General features: G+C 37.0%; 2 protein-coding genes across 2 annotated transcripts; both read left to right on the forward strand.

Moving 5' to 3' along the window:
* Positions 1-577: 577 nt before the first annotated feature.
* Positions 578-2,483, forward strand: LOC107191070 (26S protease regulatory subunit 8). Its single transcript, XM_015580018.1, has 6 exons — positions 578-728; positions 812-956; positions 1,078-1,488; positions 1,577-1,803; positions 1,871-2,146; positions 2,228-2,483. Exons 1-6 carry the CDS (start codon positions 711-713, stop codon positions 2,366-2,368), a joined length of 1,218 nt encoding a protein of 405 aa, XP_015435504.1. The 5' UTR covers positions 578-710; the 3' UTR covers positions 2,369-2,483.
* A 409-nt stretch (positions 2,484-2,892) lies between these two features.
* Positions 2,893-6,125, forward strand: LOC107191079 (pre-rRNA processing protein FTSJ3). Its single transcript, XM_015580031.1, has 6 exons — positions 2,893-2,959; positions 3,166-3,629; positions 3,701-4,643; positions 4,737-5,165; positions 5,247-5,631; positions 5,712-6,125. Exons 1-6 carry the CDS (start codon positions 2,893-2,895, stop codon positions 5,956-5,958), a joined length of 2,535 nt encoding a protein of 844 aa, XP_015435517.1. The 3' UTR covers positions 5,959-6,125.
* Positions 6,126-13,670: the final 7,545 nt, after the last annotated feature.

Genomic DNA, 13,670 nt, shown 5'->3' on the forward strand with positions numbered 1-13,670 from the left:
TATGTCATGATGCTTTATGACACGGAGTGCAGTTACTGTATCATTATGTATATGTATATGACAACAAGTATGTAGTTATCCACCTTATCACAGCAAGGTATAAGAGTAGATATGTTACTGCAAGTCTATTCATATATATACATAGCTCGTCTGGATGGTCTGTGACCTTACTTCGATTTTTCCATGATTTTTCCATGGACCTGATCAGGTTCGTGAATTTTTCTTACACAGATAAGAATGTCATAGTATCGCTATCTAATGAGTAAAACTTTGTACTAAGTGGCTCATGCTTGAGCCTTTTATCGTAGATGGCATCGTGGATTGCCTCGACTACATACTTTTTTCCGCATGTAAAAGGATTAAATATTAATTAAGAACTGTACATTCAACAATTGTTAATGCACAATGTCGATCTAGTAGGTTTAAACAAATAATTGGACACCACTAGAAAAGTGTAAAGTATTTCGTCGATTAAAATATTAACCGCAATCGATTTGGCGTCGATAGAAAAAAGTCGATACTACAATTATCGACTCTCGATGTAAGATCGAACGAGTAGACTCAGTGACAAGCAATTCTTATAACAGCAGTAATTGACTGGAACAATTAAATTTTGAAGTTTTACTTCAGGTTTCTTTTTATAAGTGAATGGGCATTTAAAATAAGAATTAATTAGTATTTTCAGGCGGATCCAAGCAGTGAGTGCGAAAATGACGCTCACAAATAAGGTAAATATACAAATTTAATGAATGTATGAATTTGAACACAGTATAACATTTTACAATAATTATTAATTGTTTAAATATTTTAGTTGGAAATAGATGAGAAAATTCTAAAAGGAGAGGGTTTTAAACCGTATTACATTACTAAAATTGAAGAGCTACAATTAATAGTAGCTGAGAAAAGTCAAAATTTAAGGAGGTTACAAGCACAACGTAATGAGCTTAATGCAAAGGGTATGTCCTACCTTGTAATATAGTCCATGGGTACAGTTGGTTCATACTGAACTTCTGGAATGATTTAATGAGTCAAATTTTTAATTTTAATATAATGAATATTTTTCATTCTTAACTGTAGTACGTATGTTACGAGAGGAATTACAGCTTCTTCAAGAACAAGGATCATATGTTGGAGAAGTTGTTAAACCAATGGATAAAAAGAAAGTGTTGGTTAAAGTTCACCCTGAAGGAAAATTTGTAGTAGATATAGATAAAAACATTGACATTAATGATGTGACACCAAACTCAAGAGTTGCATTACGCAATGAAAGCTATACTCTACATAAAATCTTACCAAACAAAGTTGATCCACTGGTGTCTCTCATGATGGTGGAAAAAGTACCAGATTCTACTTATGAAATGGTTGGTGGCTTAGACAAACAAATTAAGGAAATTAAAGAAGTTATAGAATTACCTGTTAAACATCCTGAATTGTTCGATGCACTTGGAATAGCACAACCTAAAGGAGTACTTTTGTATGGACCGCCAGGTAAGGAAATAACTTGAAGAAAACATTCTTTGATTTGTTTATTAGGAAATGTAATTGTATTATGCACAATTGTATAACTTACTTTCAGGTACTGGCAAGACTTTATTAGCTAGAGCAGTAGCTCATCATACTGAATGTACGTTTATTCGTGTGTCTGGTTCTGAATTGGTCCAGAAATTCATTGGTGAAGGTTCACGAATGGTTCGTGAACTTTTTGTAATGGCTAGAGAACATGCACCATCAATAATATTCATGGATGAAATAGATTCAATTGGAAGTTCCCGTATTGAGTCTGGATCTGGTGGAGATAGTGAAGTATGTTCTGTATTTTTGATTTCAATGTTTGATTCTTTATACTTATGCCTATAAATATTATGGCTAGGTCCAAAGAACTATGCTTGAATTACTCAATCAGTTGGATGGTTTTGAAGCAACAAAAAATATTAAAGTCATCATGGCGACAAACAGAATTGATATATTAGATCCTGCTTTACTTAGACCAGGACGTATTGATCGTAAAATTGAATTTCCACCGCCAAATGAGGAAGCACGTCTTGATATTTTGAAAATTCACTCGAGAAAAATGAATTTAACTCGCGGTATAAATTTAAGGAAAATCGCAGAACTCATGCCAGGTGCATCTGGTGCGGAAGTTAAGGTACTTGATAGTACTTTTGCAGAAACAATGATATACTTTTGAGCATTCGAATTCTGTACTTACTTATTTTCTCATTTTTAGGGTGTGTGTACAGAAGCTGGTATGTATGCTCTCAGAGAACGTCGTGTTCATGTTACTCAAGAAGATTTTGAAATGGCTGTAGCAAAAGTTATGCAAAAAGATTCTGAGAAGAATATGTCGATCAAGAAGTTATGGAAGTAATCGGTTAGACTCAATGCTTCATTATTTCAATATTTACATTTTTTGTAAAACCACTTGTGAGCTACACATACCATTAAACGAAACATATAAAATACAAAATAAAGTTTATAGTTGTAAAGAAAGATCCTTCAAAGACTTGTCAGTAACCTAATACCCAGTATTATTTTATTTTTTTGTCTAAATTTCTTAATATAATAAATTATATTAAGACATACATAACTAAAGAATTTTTTTATTAATTTAAGCAACATTTTCTATTTTATCTAAGAGGTACTTCAACGTTTTTGTTTGAGGATATTAAAATATTATAATCAAGATTATCTTAACTATTCTGAAAAATACAATATTACCTACGAGAGTTCTATATTGGTATATTTTATAATTCTATATCTTGCTTCTATCCCCACTCCTAAGACGACCGCATGTGGCTGCGTGCGGCGTGCGGGTTCTTTAGTTAACTAGTTAACTAATGTTTTTAAGTACACTATATTATCAATAAAAGATAGAATTATTTGTAGTTCAAAATGGGTAAAAAGGCAAAAATTGGAAAACAGAGGAAGGATAAATATTATCAGTTAGCTAAAGAAACTGGTAAGTGTCTGTTTGCAGTTAATGTACTTATTTGTCACAGTGCATATGAAATTGGTTTAAAGATATTACATCTGATGGTTTCAATTTTAATTGCGTAAAGATTACCGAGTAAAATGTTCTAAAATTTCATGTTTTGAAGCTGTTATTTTTGTTAAGTGTCACGGAACATCATATAAACAATATTTTTCATAAGTTATATTTTATAGGTTATAGGTCACGTGCTGCTTTCAAATTGATTCAATTGAATAGGAAGTTTGAATTTTTACAAAAATCTCGAGTATGCATAGACTTATGTGCAGCTCCTGGAGGATGGATGCAAGTTGCTCGGCAGAATATGCCGGTTTCCTCTATAGTAATAGGCGTAGATTTATTTCCTATAAAACAGATTCCAGGATGTATCAGTTTAGTAGAAGATATCACAACAGATAAATGTCGTGTTTCTATATCTCGTGAATTAAAGACTTGGAAAGCTGATGTTGTGTTAAATGATGGAGCACCAAATGTTGGTAGAAACTGGCTTCATGACTCATATCAACAAATTGTGTTAACTTTATCAGCTCTTAAAATGGCAACACATTTTCTAAGACCAGGTGGATGGTTTGTTACAAAAGTTTTCAGATCAAAAGATTATCATGCATTAATCTGGGTTCTAAAACAGCTATTTCGTAAGGTACTGGATTTTATAATTGTAGTAATAACACGTGTTTCATATAGGTATTTAATTGTTATGTTTTATTTAAGGTACATGCAACTAAACCTCAAGCATCACGTACTGAGTCTGCTGAAATATTTGTTGTTTGCCAGTACTACATTGCTCCAGATAAGTTAGACTCCAAATTCTTAGATCCAAAATATGTTTTTTCTGAATTAGAGATAGAACCAACAAATAAGTTAAATGTTTATAATCCAGAAAAGAAAAAAAATAAAGCTGAGGGATATCCAGAAAATGATTATACTTTGTATCATAAATTATCCGTTAGAGATTTTATAGAGCATGACAGTGCTGTAGAAGCATTGCAGAATGCATCTGAAATTGTTTTCGATGATGAAACAATAGCGAATCATGAAAAAACAACTAATGAAATTAAGGAATGCTGTAAAGATATTAAAGTGTTGGGTAAAAAGGATTTGAAACGTTTACTTAGTTGGTGGAAAACATTGAAGGAAGATGTAAAACAGAAAGAACCAGAGGCAGAAGATGGAGTAAAAGATACATTCAATGAGCCAACAGAAGTGGCACCAATGACTCAAGAAGAAGTGGAAGATTTAGAAGATGAAGAAATTACAAAACAGATTGAGGAGATTAGAGCAGAAGAAACTAGAGACTTGAAACGAAAGAAGAAAAAGGTTAATAAAGAGAGACAAAAGCTAAATGAACGTTTGAATTTAAAAATGGTTCATAAAGGAGATGAAGGTCCTGTAATGGAAGGGGAAGACATGTTTCGTTTGAAAGAAATTAAGACATATCAGCAGTTAGAAGACATAACAAATCAGCAGCCTGATTTAGTAGCAGAGAGTGATGTAGATTCGGACGATGAAAAAATAAAACCAAAAAAAGTTAAGTACAATAAAGATGAAGGACATTTAGATAGCAGTGGATTGTATTATAAAACGGACGACAGCGAACTAGAAGACTCAAGCAACGCATCAGATGACGATTCAGAGATTGAAAAATCAAGTTTAGGTACTTAAAATATATACTTGGGTATTATCGATATAAGTTTTGTGTGTTTATGCAAGATCTGGGTATCTTCATGTAACTGACTTTTGTTGTTAGGTTTGGATGACACCGATGATGAAGACGGAAATAAAGTTCCAAAAAGAAAGAAGAAAAACGACGATGATTCAGAAAATCCATTGTTAACTGATTTAGATCATAGAGACAAAAAGACGAAAAGAATTCATAAAGCTGAACTATGGTTTGAAAAGGATGTCTTTAAAAATTTAGAAGATGAAAAAGATGAAGACTTTGAATTGGATAAAATGGTTGAAGAGTATAAGAAAAAGGGCGGCCGTATAATAGGAGATGACTCCATGGGGAAAGAGAATAACATAAAGAAAGTGAGAAACGAAAAAGATGATGATACCGAAGATACAGATTCTGGTTCTGATTATGACATGGAAGAAATGATGGCTCCAAATAAAATAGATAAGAAAAAGAGGGTTGGCGGTAAAAATGGTTTCGAAATAGTTTCACAAACAGATGGTGAGTGTACTATAGCATTTATATTAAGTAATTATTTAATCATTAACAAATTTGTATCCTATATTGCTTCGTAACACACAGGCATAAAACCCAAGAAAAGGAAACGTTTGTCAGAAGAAGATCTTGCTTTAGGATCGTTACTAGTTCAAAGCAAAAAAACTCGAAGAGATTTGATAGACTCAGCGTGGAATAGATTTGCATTTAATGATGAAAGGTTACCAGATTGGTTTGTACAAGATGAACAGAAGCATATGAAGAAGGATGCACCTGTACCTAAAGAGCTTGTGGACGAGTACAAGAAACGAATTGAGGATGTGAACGTAAGGCCAATCAAGAAAGTATTAGAAGCAAAAACGAGGAAGAAACGTCGTGCAATGCGTAAATTGGATAAGGCAAAGAAGAAGGTGGAAGCAATAATGGACAATGCAGATATTACTGATAGAGAAAAGTCAAAACAAGTACAAGCGTAAGTATTATTTTCTACATGTTATTTTCCACTATGAACAGACATCGGATAATGGTTACATTTACGTATTTTTATCTTAGATTATACAAGAAAGCTAATAAAGAACCGAAGAAAGAAGTTACTTACGTGGTTGCAAAGAAACACATGGCACAGAAAAGAGCAGCGAGACCTGCCGGTGTGAAAGGACGTTATAAGATGGTTGATCCCAGAATGAAAAAAGATTTACGCGCGGCAAAAGCAAAAGAAAAAACTAAAGGACGTGGAAAGAAGAGCCGGGGTGGCAAACCACCTCGTGGGAAGCCTAAAACTCATAAAGGAAAGAAATAAAAATAATTTCTTTCATATAGAAAATATGAAACTATTTTATAATTCTCATGATGTCACGTTATCCTGAAAATAGGTTGTTTAACACAATATGGCAAAGCAACAAACAATTAATACTGTACATACAGTACATTTTGTACATATACAAATCTATGTATCAAAGTACACAAAGGCCAAAAGTAAACTATTTTGTACATATATACGTGTATGTCCAAATTTATTTCATGTTGTGTAAATAACGTTTCATTTTATCCAAATTCATTCCATGGCTGTTTACACGTATCAATGACTACAGGCAACATTTCGCACGTTGGGTGGAAATAGACCGATATCTTTATACTATTACCAAATTCGTAAAAATGTTAACAGTATAGCAGGCAATGTTGCAATTTGTAAGTAACTTATTTATCTTTGCATTGCAAAACATTTATACTATCATAGATCCTGAATGATAGATCAAAATTTAATATCTAAATTAATCTTGTTTCGCGTATTGAGATTACGAAAAAGAGAAGTTCGATTTAAATCATAAAAGGTATCGTGGTTTAAGGGGCGATATACTATGATATTAATCGATATAGATGAGTACCACCCCACCCACCTGACTCGCAACTTCATATCTCCCGCCATAATTGATTTCGGTGTACACAGCTTCCTCCTCCCACTCCGCGTTCTTGTCAGTAGTAACGACATCTTCGCCGGGTGTATATGCACATGTTTTGTGCATCGAACATTCTGATGCAACCGTGGCCTGCGTAGTGTCGGGACACTGCGGTCGATGTCAAGGACAAGGCCAGTAGCATTTAGAAAGATCGTTCTACGACGACGTCGTTGCAATGAAAGTGGCGTGGACGAAACTTTTTTGGCTACCCGCCAAAAGTAACATCATCGGCTTCCGGCTTTATCACTGGCGCGGGTTTCTAGAAAACATTACATTATGCACATATATCGGCACCTTGTCACTCTGACTGCTGTTCCCATAAGGTCTGTGATTAATTTTTTTTCCGTCTCTATTCGTTTTGCTTTATTTTTTTCATTCACACGCGCCCCGCCATTCACAAGGTCTTCGTTGCTTAAACATTCTCATATGACACGAAGCACCAATACTGACGTAACTTCGCGACGGCGGCGGCGGGGCGACCCACACTGCAAGAGTCAATGTCAAGGCCGAGCCTAGTGACACGTATAGGTTTCGTAACGCGGTGAAATTCGGTCTCGTTACGTGGAAATGTATAAAATGCATAGATCCTGTTTCTTGTTTCTTTTATAACAGTACAATGCTCGACACATTTAGCTATTTAGGCCTTAGAGCATCGAGGAAATGTAAACTAATTGCAAATATTACGATCTCTTCAGTGAGAAAGAAACGTAATAGTTGCTCCGATAATTGAAGCGATGTAATTAAAGACCCTTGCTCCAATTAACATTTACAGACAGGATCTTGAATAAAAATTGTACACGTATGTGTGTCTGCTGGATTTAATCAGTGTAACGCTGAAATTTGAAACACATCAGAACTATCATAACTTCCCTTTATAATTCAGCCTTTTTACTGATGACGAATTGGTCGACGATGGTTATGTTGACTGATTAATTCGACCCTACAAATCTAAAATGACAGATCAGATTCTATATCAAAATATATAATGGAAATAGTAATCGGTTGCTACTTGATAATTCTAACAAACAAGGCGAAAATTGTAAATGAGAGAGTAATCTGATGCTTTATAAATACACACGTATGAATATTGATCTACTACGGTATTACAATGAAACGGCGCCACATATGAATTTCAAATGCGATGCATTCCTTTCACGCATGTCTTTCTATTGTTACTCGAAGACGGTTTTAGAAAGTCGTAACAGGTTTAATTCTAAGGACACTGGTAGATCTCGGGCGTGGTAATACCCACTTGTTCTAATTTGCTCGGCGTGAGCCAAGTTTTCGTTCGGCGCCAAACACTTGTAGGTGCTGCATCTGATCCTCGTAAATCTTCGTGCATTAGCGCCAGTCTTTGGGTGAACTTGCGAACAAGAAGTGTTTCTGATTTCCGATTTTCATGAATTTCATGATTTCGTTTATTTTATTATATCTTGCATACATGTATATACATTTAAATTTACGTGGATGCACCGTGTTGTTTTTTCTAATGTAGCAAATCAAATATGATTCAGTCTTTATGCAATTCCATAGGAATAAAGGTATTCAGGTATCAAGGTATTCTTACTTTATCGTAACTTGGAAATGCCAAACTTTAAAAGTGGACACAGTAAAACTTGGAACCTTGAACTGATCGGGCAGCATATAAGCCGAGTTAAAATTATGACGAGAAATTGCGCCAGGAATATCCGCAATTGAGAAACAACTGGTACCGTGAATGAATAACACAGTTATGGAACAGTTTTTCTGGCAACAAACATACGAATTCTTATTAGTATATGTCATCAACGAAAGAAAAGACCGCAGAATTTCGAACAGTATCCTAGACGTACTGTAGTCCTATAGGTTTACCAATTCGAGGATATGACAAGTTGGCGATCGTTTTTTTTACAACGGGTTTTCTCCAAAGTAGAAACATCGAATGATTGGTGCAAGGTACTTGGTCAAGATTGCTGGCTTAGGCATCCTTTATGAAAAGATTGTCAGTGTGTCTGGGTATCTTTATGCGGTTAGCGTTTACGTCAAGGGCGACCTCGACTTTTCACTATTTCTAATCTGTGCGAGAATCGGTCGAGACAAGCGTATCGTTCCTACAATGTGATGTCAGATATAAGTCTTAAGAATTTACAATCCCTTTATGATTACGGATGTTTATGCAAAGTCACATTTCTGTATACACAATAAGTTACGACAACAAGAATTAAATACTACGAATACAAGTTCGTAATTTATTGTATTTTGATTACATGTTGCAAGTACACGTTCTGGTAATTTAATAGATTTGTGCTTCACAACAATTCATATTAAAATTTATTTCGTTTATGTGTATTTTGGTTCATGGATCTATTTTTAGTCCTGTCTGTATGACCCGTAACATAACTAAAATAGCTTAGGTAAATTCCACTAACTATTTTCATCAGGGAATATCGATCGGATGGTAAACTACTCCTAATCACGTACGTTCTTAATTTCGTTTGAGCAAATATTTGCCGGATGAATGGCTCCATGTTTGCTTCAAACGTGAAAGATAACCGATTGACTTTGCCTATGTTAAAGCTGATCGTCTACTATTACCGAAGCGACCCTGACTTTTCCAAGAAAGAAATCACCGTTCCAATGTAACGTTCTGAAAAAAAGTATGCATAACTAATCCATCGTCTCCGGCACATACGACGCACAAGACACTCATTTATCTTTTACAAATTATTTTGATCAATTTACATTTCAATTTTCACATAACTACCAGTATCATTGCCGCTCTATATTGTAATCTCAATACTATCAAAATTCTACGGTAACCAAGTATCCAAGATGGCGGACCTATGTCACATTCCCATCAGAAGTCTCCATGACCCCCAACAATCGCTTTTAAAAATTTCATTGCAGATATATCCGTGTCTGTCCGTTCCTTTCAGAAATGCATACATACATTACAATTCTCTCCTTACATCTCGTGTCTGTTATCGTTATTTCTCCGCGTGGCCTTCAGAACCGAAAAACCCGAAAGCCAGTAATAGAGGGGCTAACAGCGGACCGAATCGGTGGCGGTACGATTAATAGTAAAAGTAATCACAGCAGTGGGTGTGGTGAACTGGATGGAAGTAGAAGCGAGACGGGCAGGAGTTTGGTATAGAACAAAAAAAAATAGATAATAGACGGGGGTGGAGGGAGAGGCAGATATAACGAGACAAGGACTGACGTGCGGTAATTGAGAATCGTTAACGCGTCCTCGAGAGAGATCGAGCGGCTGGATTTCGCTCGGTCCTCTCTTATCGTCCACCGACGCGCTACCATCGGCTCCTCTCTCCCTCTTTTCGTCCCGGCTTCCTGGCCACGGTACCGGTGACCTTCAACCGTTCAGGAGTGGATGGACCTTGTTGGCCAGCGGGCCGAGGTATAAGGTCAAGGTTACCGTTGACGGTTGTGTGCACGGGATACGCGACCTCCGGATGCATCGAGCGAGATGCGCGCGCAGCCGGCGCATGCGCGTGACCGGCCGGCTTCGCGTACGTCGCAGCACGGTCGCCGCGCGCGAGCCATTGCCAAGGTCTTCGCTGGTCACGGGCAAACCGTTATAAGTAGCGATGGGCATGATCCAAAGTATACAGAGATAAATGTTTGGGTTATAATAAGTCGTTAAATGAACCCAATGCTGGCAATGTTAGCCTGAATGAATAGGAATGTACTACTGTGAAAATATTTCAAGCCTGTTTGGTACCATTTCCGCTCTGTATGGGTAGGAAATTTACTTCCGGGAAGAATCGTGTAACTTATCTTGGATCAACTAGTAAACAGATGAAGTCTGCTTGCTGATAACAATTGAGAATATATGATAGACTAATGTTAATTATAAATTGTTCCGGAAGAATGGTTGTTTATGACTGTATGTAATTATTGGGCTGGTAAGCGTCCTCGGATGAAATAATCCTGGATCGGAATCTGGAGAAAATGACTCTTATAGAGCACTTTTGTGTACTTGATTTTTTGTATAAGAAGAGAAGACACCTACTTGCATTTTTATATTCTATACGAGTAGAAATTAATTATCAGGTCTTTACCATCCGAGAGAAATAATGTAATGATGAATTGATGCGAGGAAATTAAAAATTTTCTTTACTAATTTTTTAAGAAATCAAATTGCTTGTGTTACTATTTGAGGGGTATCAGTTCCATTGCTAGTTGTCGGTCGAGGATGATGCGAGAGGTGGTCGATGATTGTTTCAGGATAAGCTGCGCTGTTAACGACTGTTCTGGCGAAACGTTCTTTTTTTGTCGCCTACGTTGCAGCGCGATAAGATGAATTCGAACCGATTACTGACGTCAATGAATCGACGCAAAAAATGTTGCGATTCCTCGCGAACAAATTCAAATTAACACACGGTTATGTTCTTATATGTCCTTCAGCTAACACTTCGCAATTTCATAATTATTCATTAAGCGTCTATTATTTAGACCTTTCCTATTAACGCCACTATTGTTTTAATGATACAGTTATCATTCGTTACGAAAAGTTTGGTTACTCGTGTCCTGAAGTATCTTTTCTTCGCCACAGATGCACTTCGTTATTAGTAAAAATCTACCTCCACCTATATAGGTGCTATTAGTCTTGCGAATATTACAATTCTTTTCTGATGTAACCTACTTATATCCTTGCTGCAGAACGTATTTTCCAATGTACTCGATGCTCGAGTGTGCGTCAGGGGAACTTACACAAATCTTCCATTAATAGGATGCGGAAAATACTGAGTTCTCTACTTTACAAGAGAAGATTGAACAAGACGCTACGAAAGCTCCAAGATATCTAATCTGTCTTGGTGTACAAAACTATAGTACCCAATAAAGATTACCTTTAAATCTGCTAGTAGCTACGACAAGAAAAATGTCAATTAATATTTGGATCAGTTACCAATTAATTATATTCGAGCTCTAACAAACCAAGATAATCGGATCAAGCAAGTCACATGGATATACGATTCAAAGAAGAGTTACGCAATTCCTGTTACAAACAAGACCTATCGAGAAACATCTATACCATTTTCAATCGATAAAACACTACGATCCATAATAATAATATCGTTCGTTAAGAGTTTTCTCCCCCACAAGTTAAACGTTGTTCGTTTCTTTTCCTTTTTAAATTACGGCCGAGAGATAGGTTCATAAAAGGAACAAATGCGCGCGTTCGTGGCGCCTGCGTCATGACACCCGACGTACATCCATGGCCAAGGTCCTCCCCGGTCACGGGCAACCCGTTATACGTAGCCGGGGAGCCGACACACGTTCGAGGTCGTCCACGATTGTCTTGTTCGACCCCCCGGAGGCTCGGGGAAAAAGGTTGATCTCTCTCGAGGCGGGACCACCTCTGGTGCATTATGGAAAGATATTACCCTTCATAGAGACAAGCATTATTCTCGTAACTCGCGCACGAGACTCATGGCTATGCGACTTTTATTATGCTACGATAAAAAAGAAAAGAAAATAAAACAAGACTACGCACTTCAATTCTGTACGACGTCCTAAGAGGTTATGTTCGCAATTCGATTTTAGTATTTAGTGAAAATTATCTACCAGATCGAGTATGTATTTTCTGCCTGTTGGAAATCGAGTCGAGGTCGGGTCACTGTTTAACGGGGGAAGGAGCCTGCCGGGCGAGGCGGCTTTTCTTCGGCTTATTGTCCCCGGTCGGAAATTAATTTACCGTACAGCATTATGGTCGGCAAAATTACGACCCCGTTGTTGTAGTTCCCGCGGTACAGAATCGATTAGCAAGATGGAGATAGATGTTATAATTTTACGATGAAAATACACGTACCTCGGTTTTGCACAAACGGAACGTATCGTGATGTCGAAAAAAATAAATAAACAGAGATTTTTAACGTTCCGGGGGCCAGGGTATATAAATTCCCGGCATAAAGGCAGTTTCAACAGGTGACAACGCCATATTTCTAGGCTCCCCGCTATCTCGTTGGATCGTGACCAATTTTTAATTCAATTCTGCTCCCTCTTCCCAGATACCTGTTTCTATCGAACGAAGTTACGACGTTGTTTTCGTGTAGGTCAGTTCTCGATTTGGCGACGACCGTAGGCGCGGAAGGTTGCGACCTAACATGGAATGCGGTAGGTTCTGAGCTCGGGATATATTTTCCTCTTGCTATAAAAGGAGCTTGAGCAAGGGGGGGGGGGGGCGATTCGACGGGACTTCTGAAATTTGTATTTCAAATGTGCTTCAAAAAAATATTCTCAATGTAATCAACATTTTAATATAAAGATGTTCCAGAAAATATTACGTATTCGAAATCATCGACACAATAACTATTTTGTTCTATGACCATGTACCATGTCTTAATAATTCCTAAAAATTATTATTAATCATAATAACCTTATTAACAATAATCAACCTAATCTTGTAGTGGGTGGTTTCTTAATTGACAACGCGGTAATAATAAGAATACATACTAAAGGTTTAAGTTCATCTTAAAAAATATATAAATATAAATAAAATTGAAAAAATGGTAACTTTTCTATCCGCCATTGTATCTTCACACCAACAATTATTATTAAAGGTTTATGTGTTCCAAATTATTCTAAATAATTAAATCCTAATTATTCTAAGTAATGAAAGTGCTGTGTCCGAAATCTAACGACAGCAGGACTTGTCCATGAGATTGAAAAGTAAATTTTCCGACTAACCTTTAGATTTCTTGGCTATTTTCTTCTTGTCCTGCACCGTGTTCCTGATATTTATCCGCCCTTTCCACCGGTGATAGAAGGTGGTCGGGCGCTGATGTTGGCCATCCGGGGGCGGCAAGTTCAAGGTTTCGACGTCCGGGCCACGTCCGGGCATGCTAACCCAAATACGATTACGGTCTGAGGACACACGCAGACGAAGTGCCCGAGACAACAAACTCGAGATCCAGTTCAAGCCCGCCACGGGCCAATGGTGCAAGGATCTACGAGAACTACGAGGCCAATTCCCCAATCGTCGATTATTCCGATTGGACCCCGCGAGGTACCTCATCCCCTCCACATTCGATTGGACATGTATGGTTTCGTGTAG

Source organism: Dufourea novaeangliae, unplaced genomic scaffold, assembly GCF_001272555.1.
Source record: "Dufourea novaeangliae isolate 0120121106 unplaced genomic scaffold, ASM127255v1 scaffold221, whole genome shotgun sequence".
Classification (NCBI taxonomy): Eukaryota; Metazoa; Arthropoda; class Insecta; order Hymenoptera; family Halictidae; genus Dufourea; species Dufourea novaeangliae.

What these genes read in the sequence shown, in the direction of transcription:
- LOC107191070 (XM_015580018.1), top strand. An exon ending in ACTTTTGTATGGACCGCCAG is followed by an intron (nt 1,489 to 1,576) that starts GTAAGGAAATAA and finishes ACTTACTTTCAG; the next exon opens with GTACTGGCAAGACTTTATTA. An exon ending in CATCTGGTGCGGAAGTTAAG is followed by an intron (nt 2,147 to 2,227) that starts GTACTTGATAGT and finishes TCTCATTTTTAG; the next exon opens with GGTGTGTGTACAGAAGCTGG.
- LOC107191079 (XM_015580031.1), top strand. Translation starts at nt 2,893, where the DNA reads ATGGGTAAAAAGGCAAAAATTGGAAAACAGAGGAAGGATAAATATTAT. An exon ending in TCAGTTAGCTAAAGAAACTG is followed by an intron (nt 2,960 to 3,165) that starts GTAAGTGTCTGT and finishes TATATTTTATAG; the next exon opens with GTTATAGGTCACGTGCTGCT. An exon ending in AATAGTTTCACAAACAGATG is followed by an intron (nt 5,166 to 5,246) that starts GTGAGTGTACTA and finishes CGTAACACACAG; the next exon opens with GCATAAAACCCAAGAAAAGG.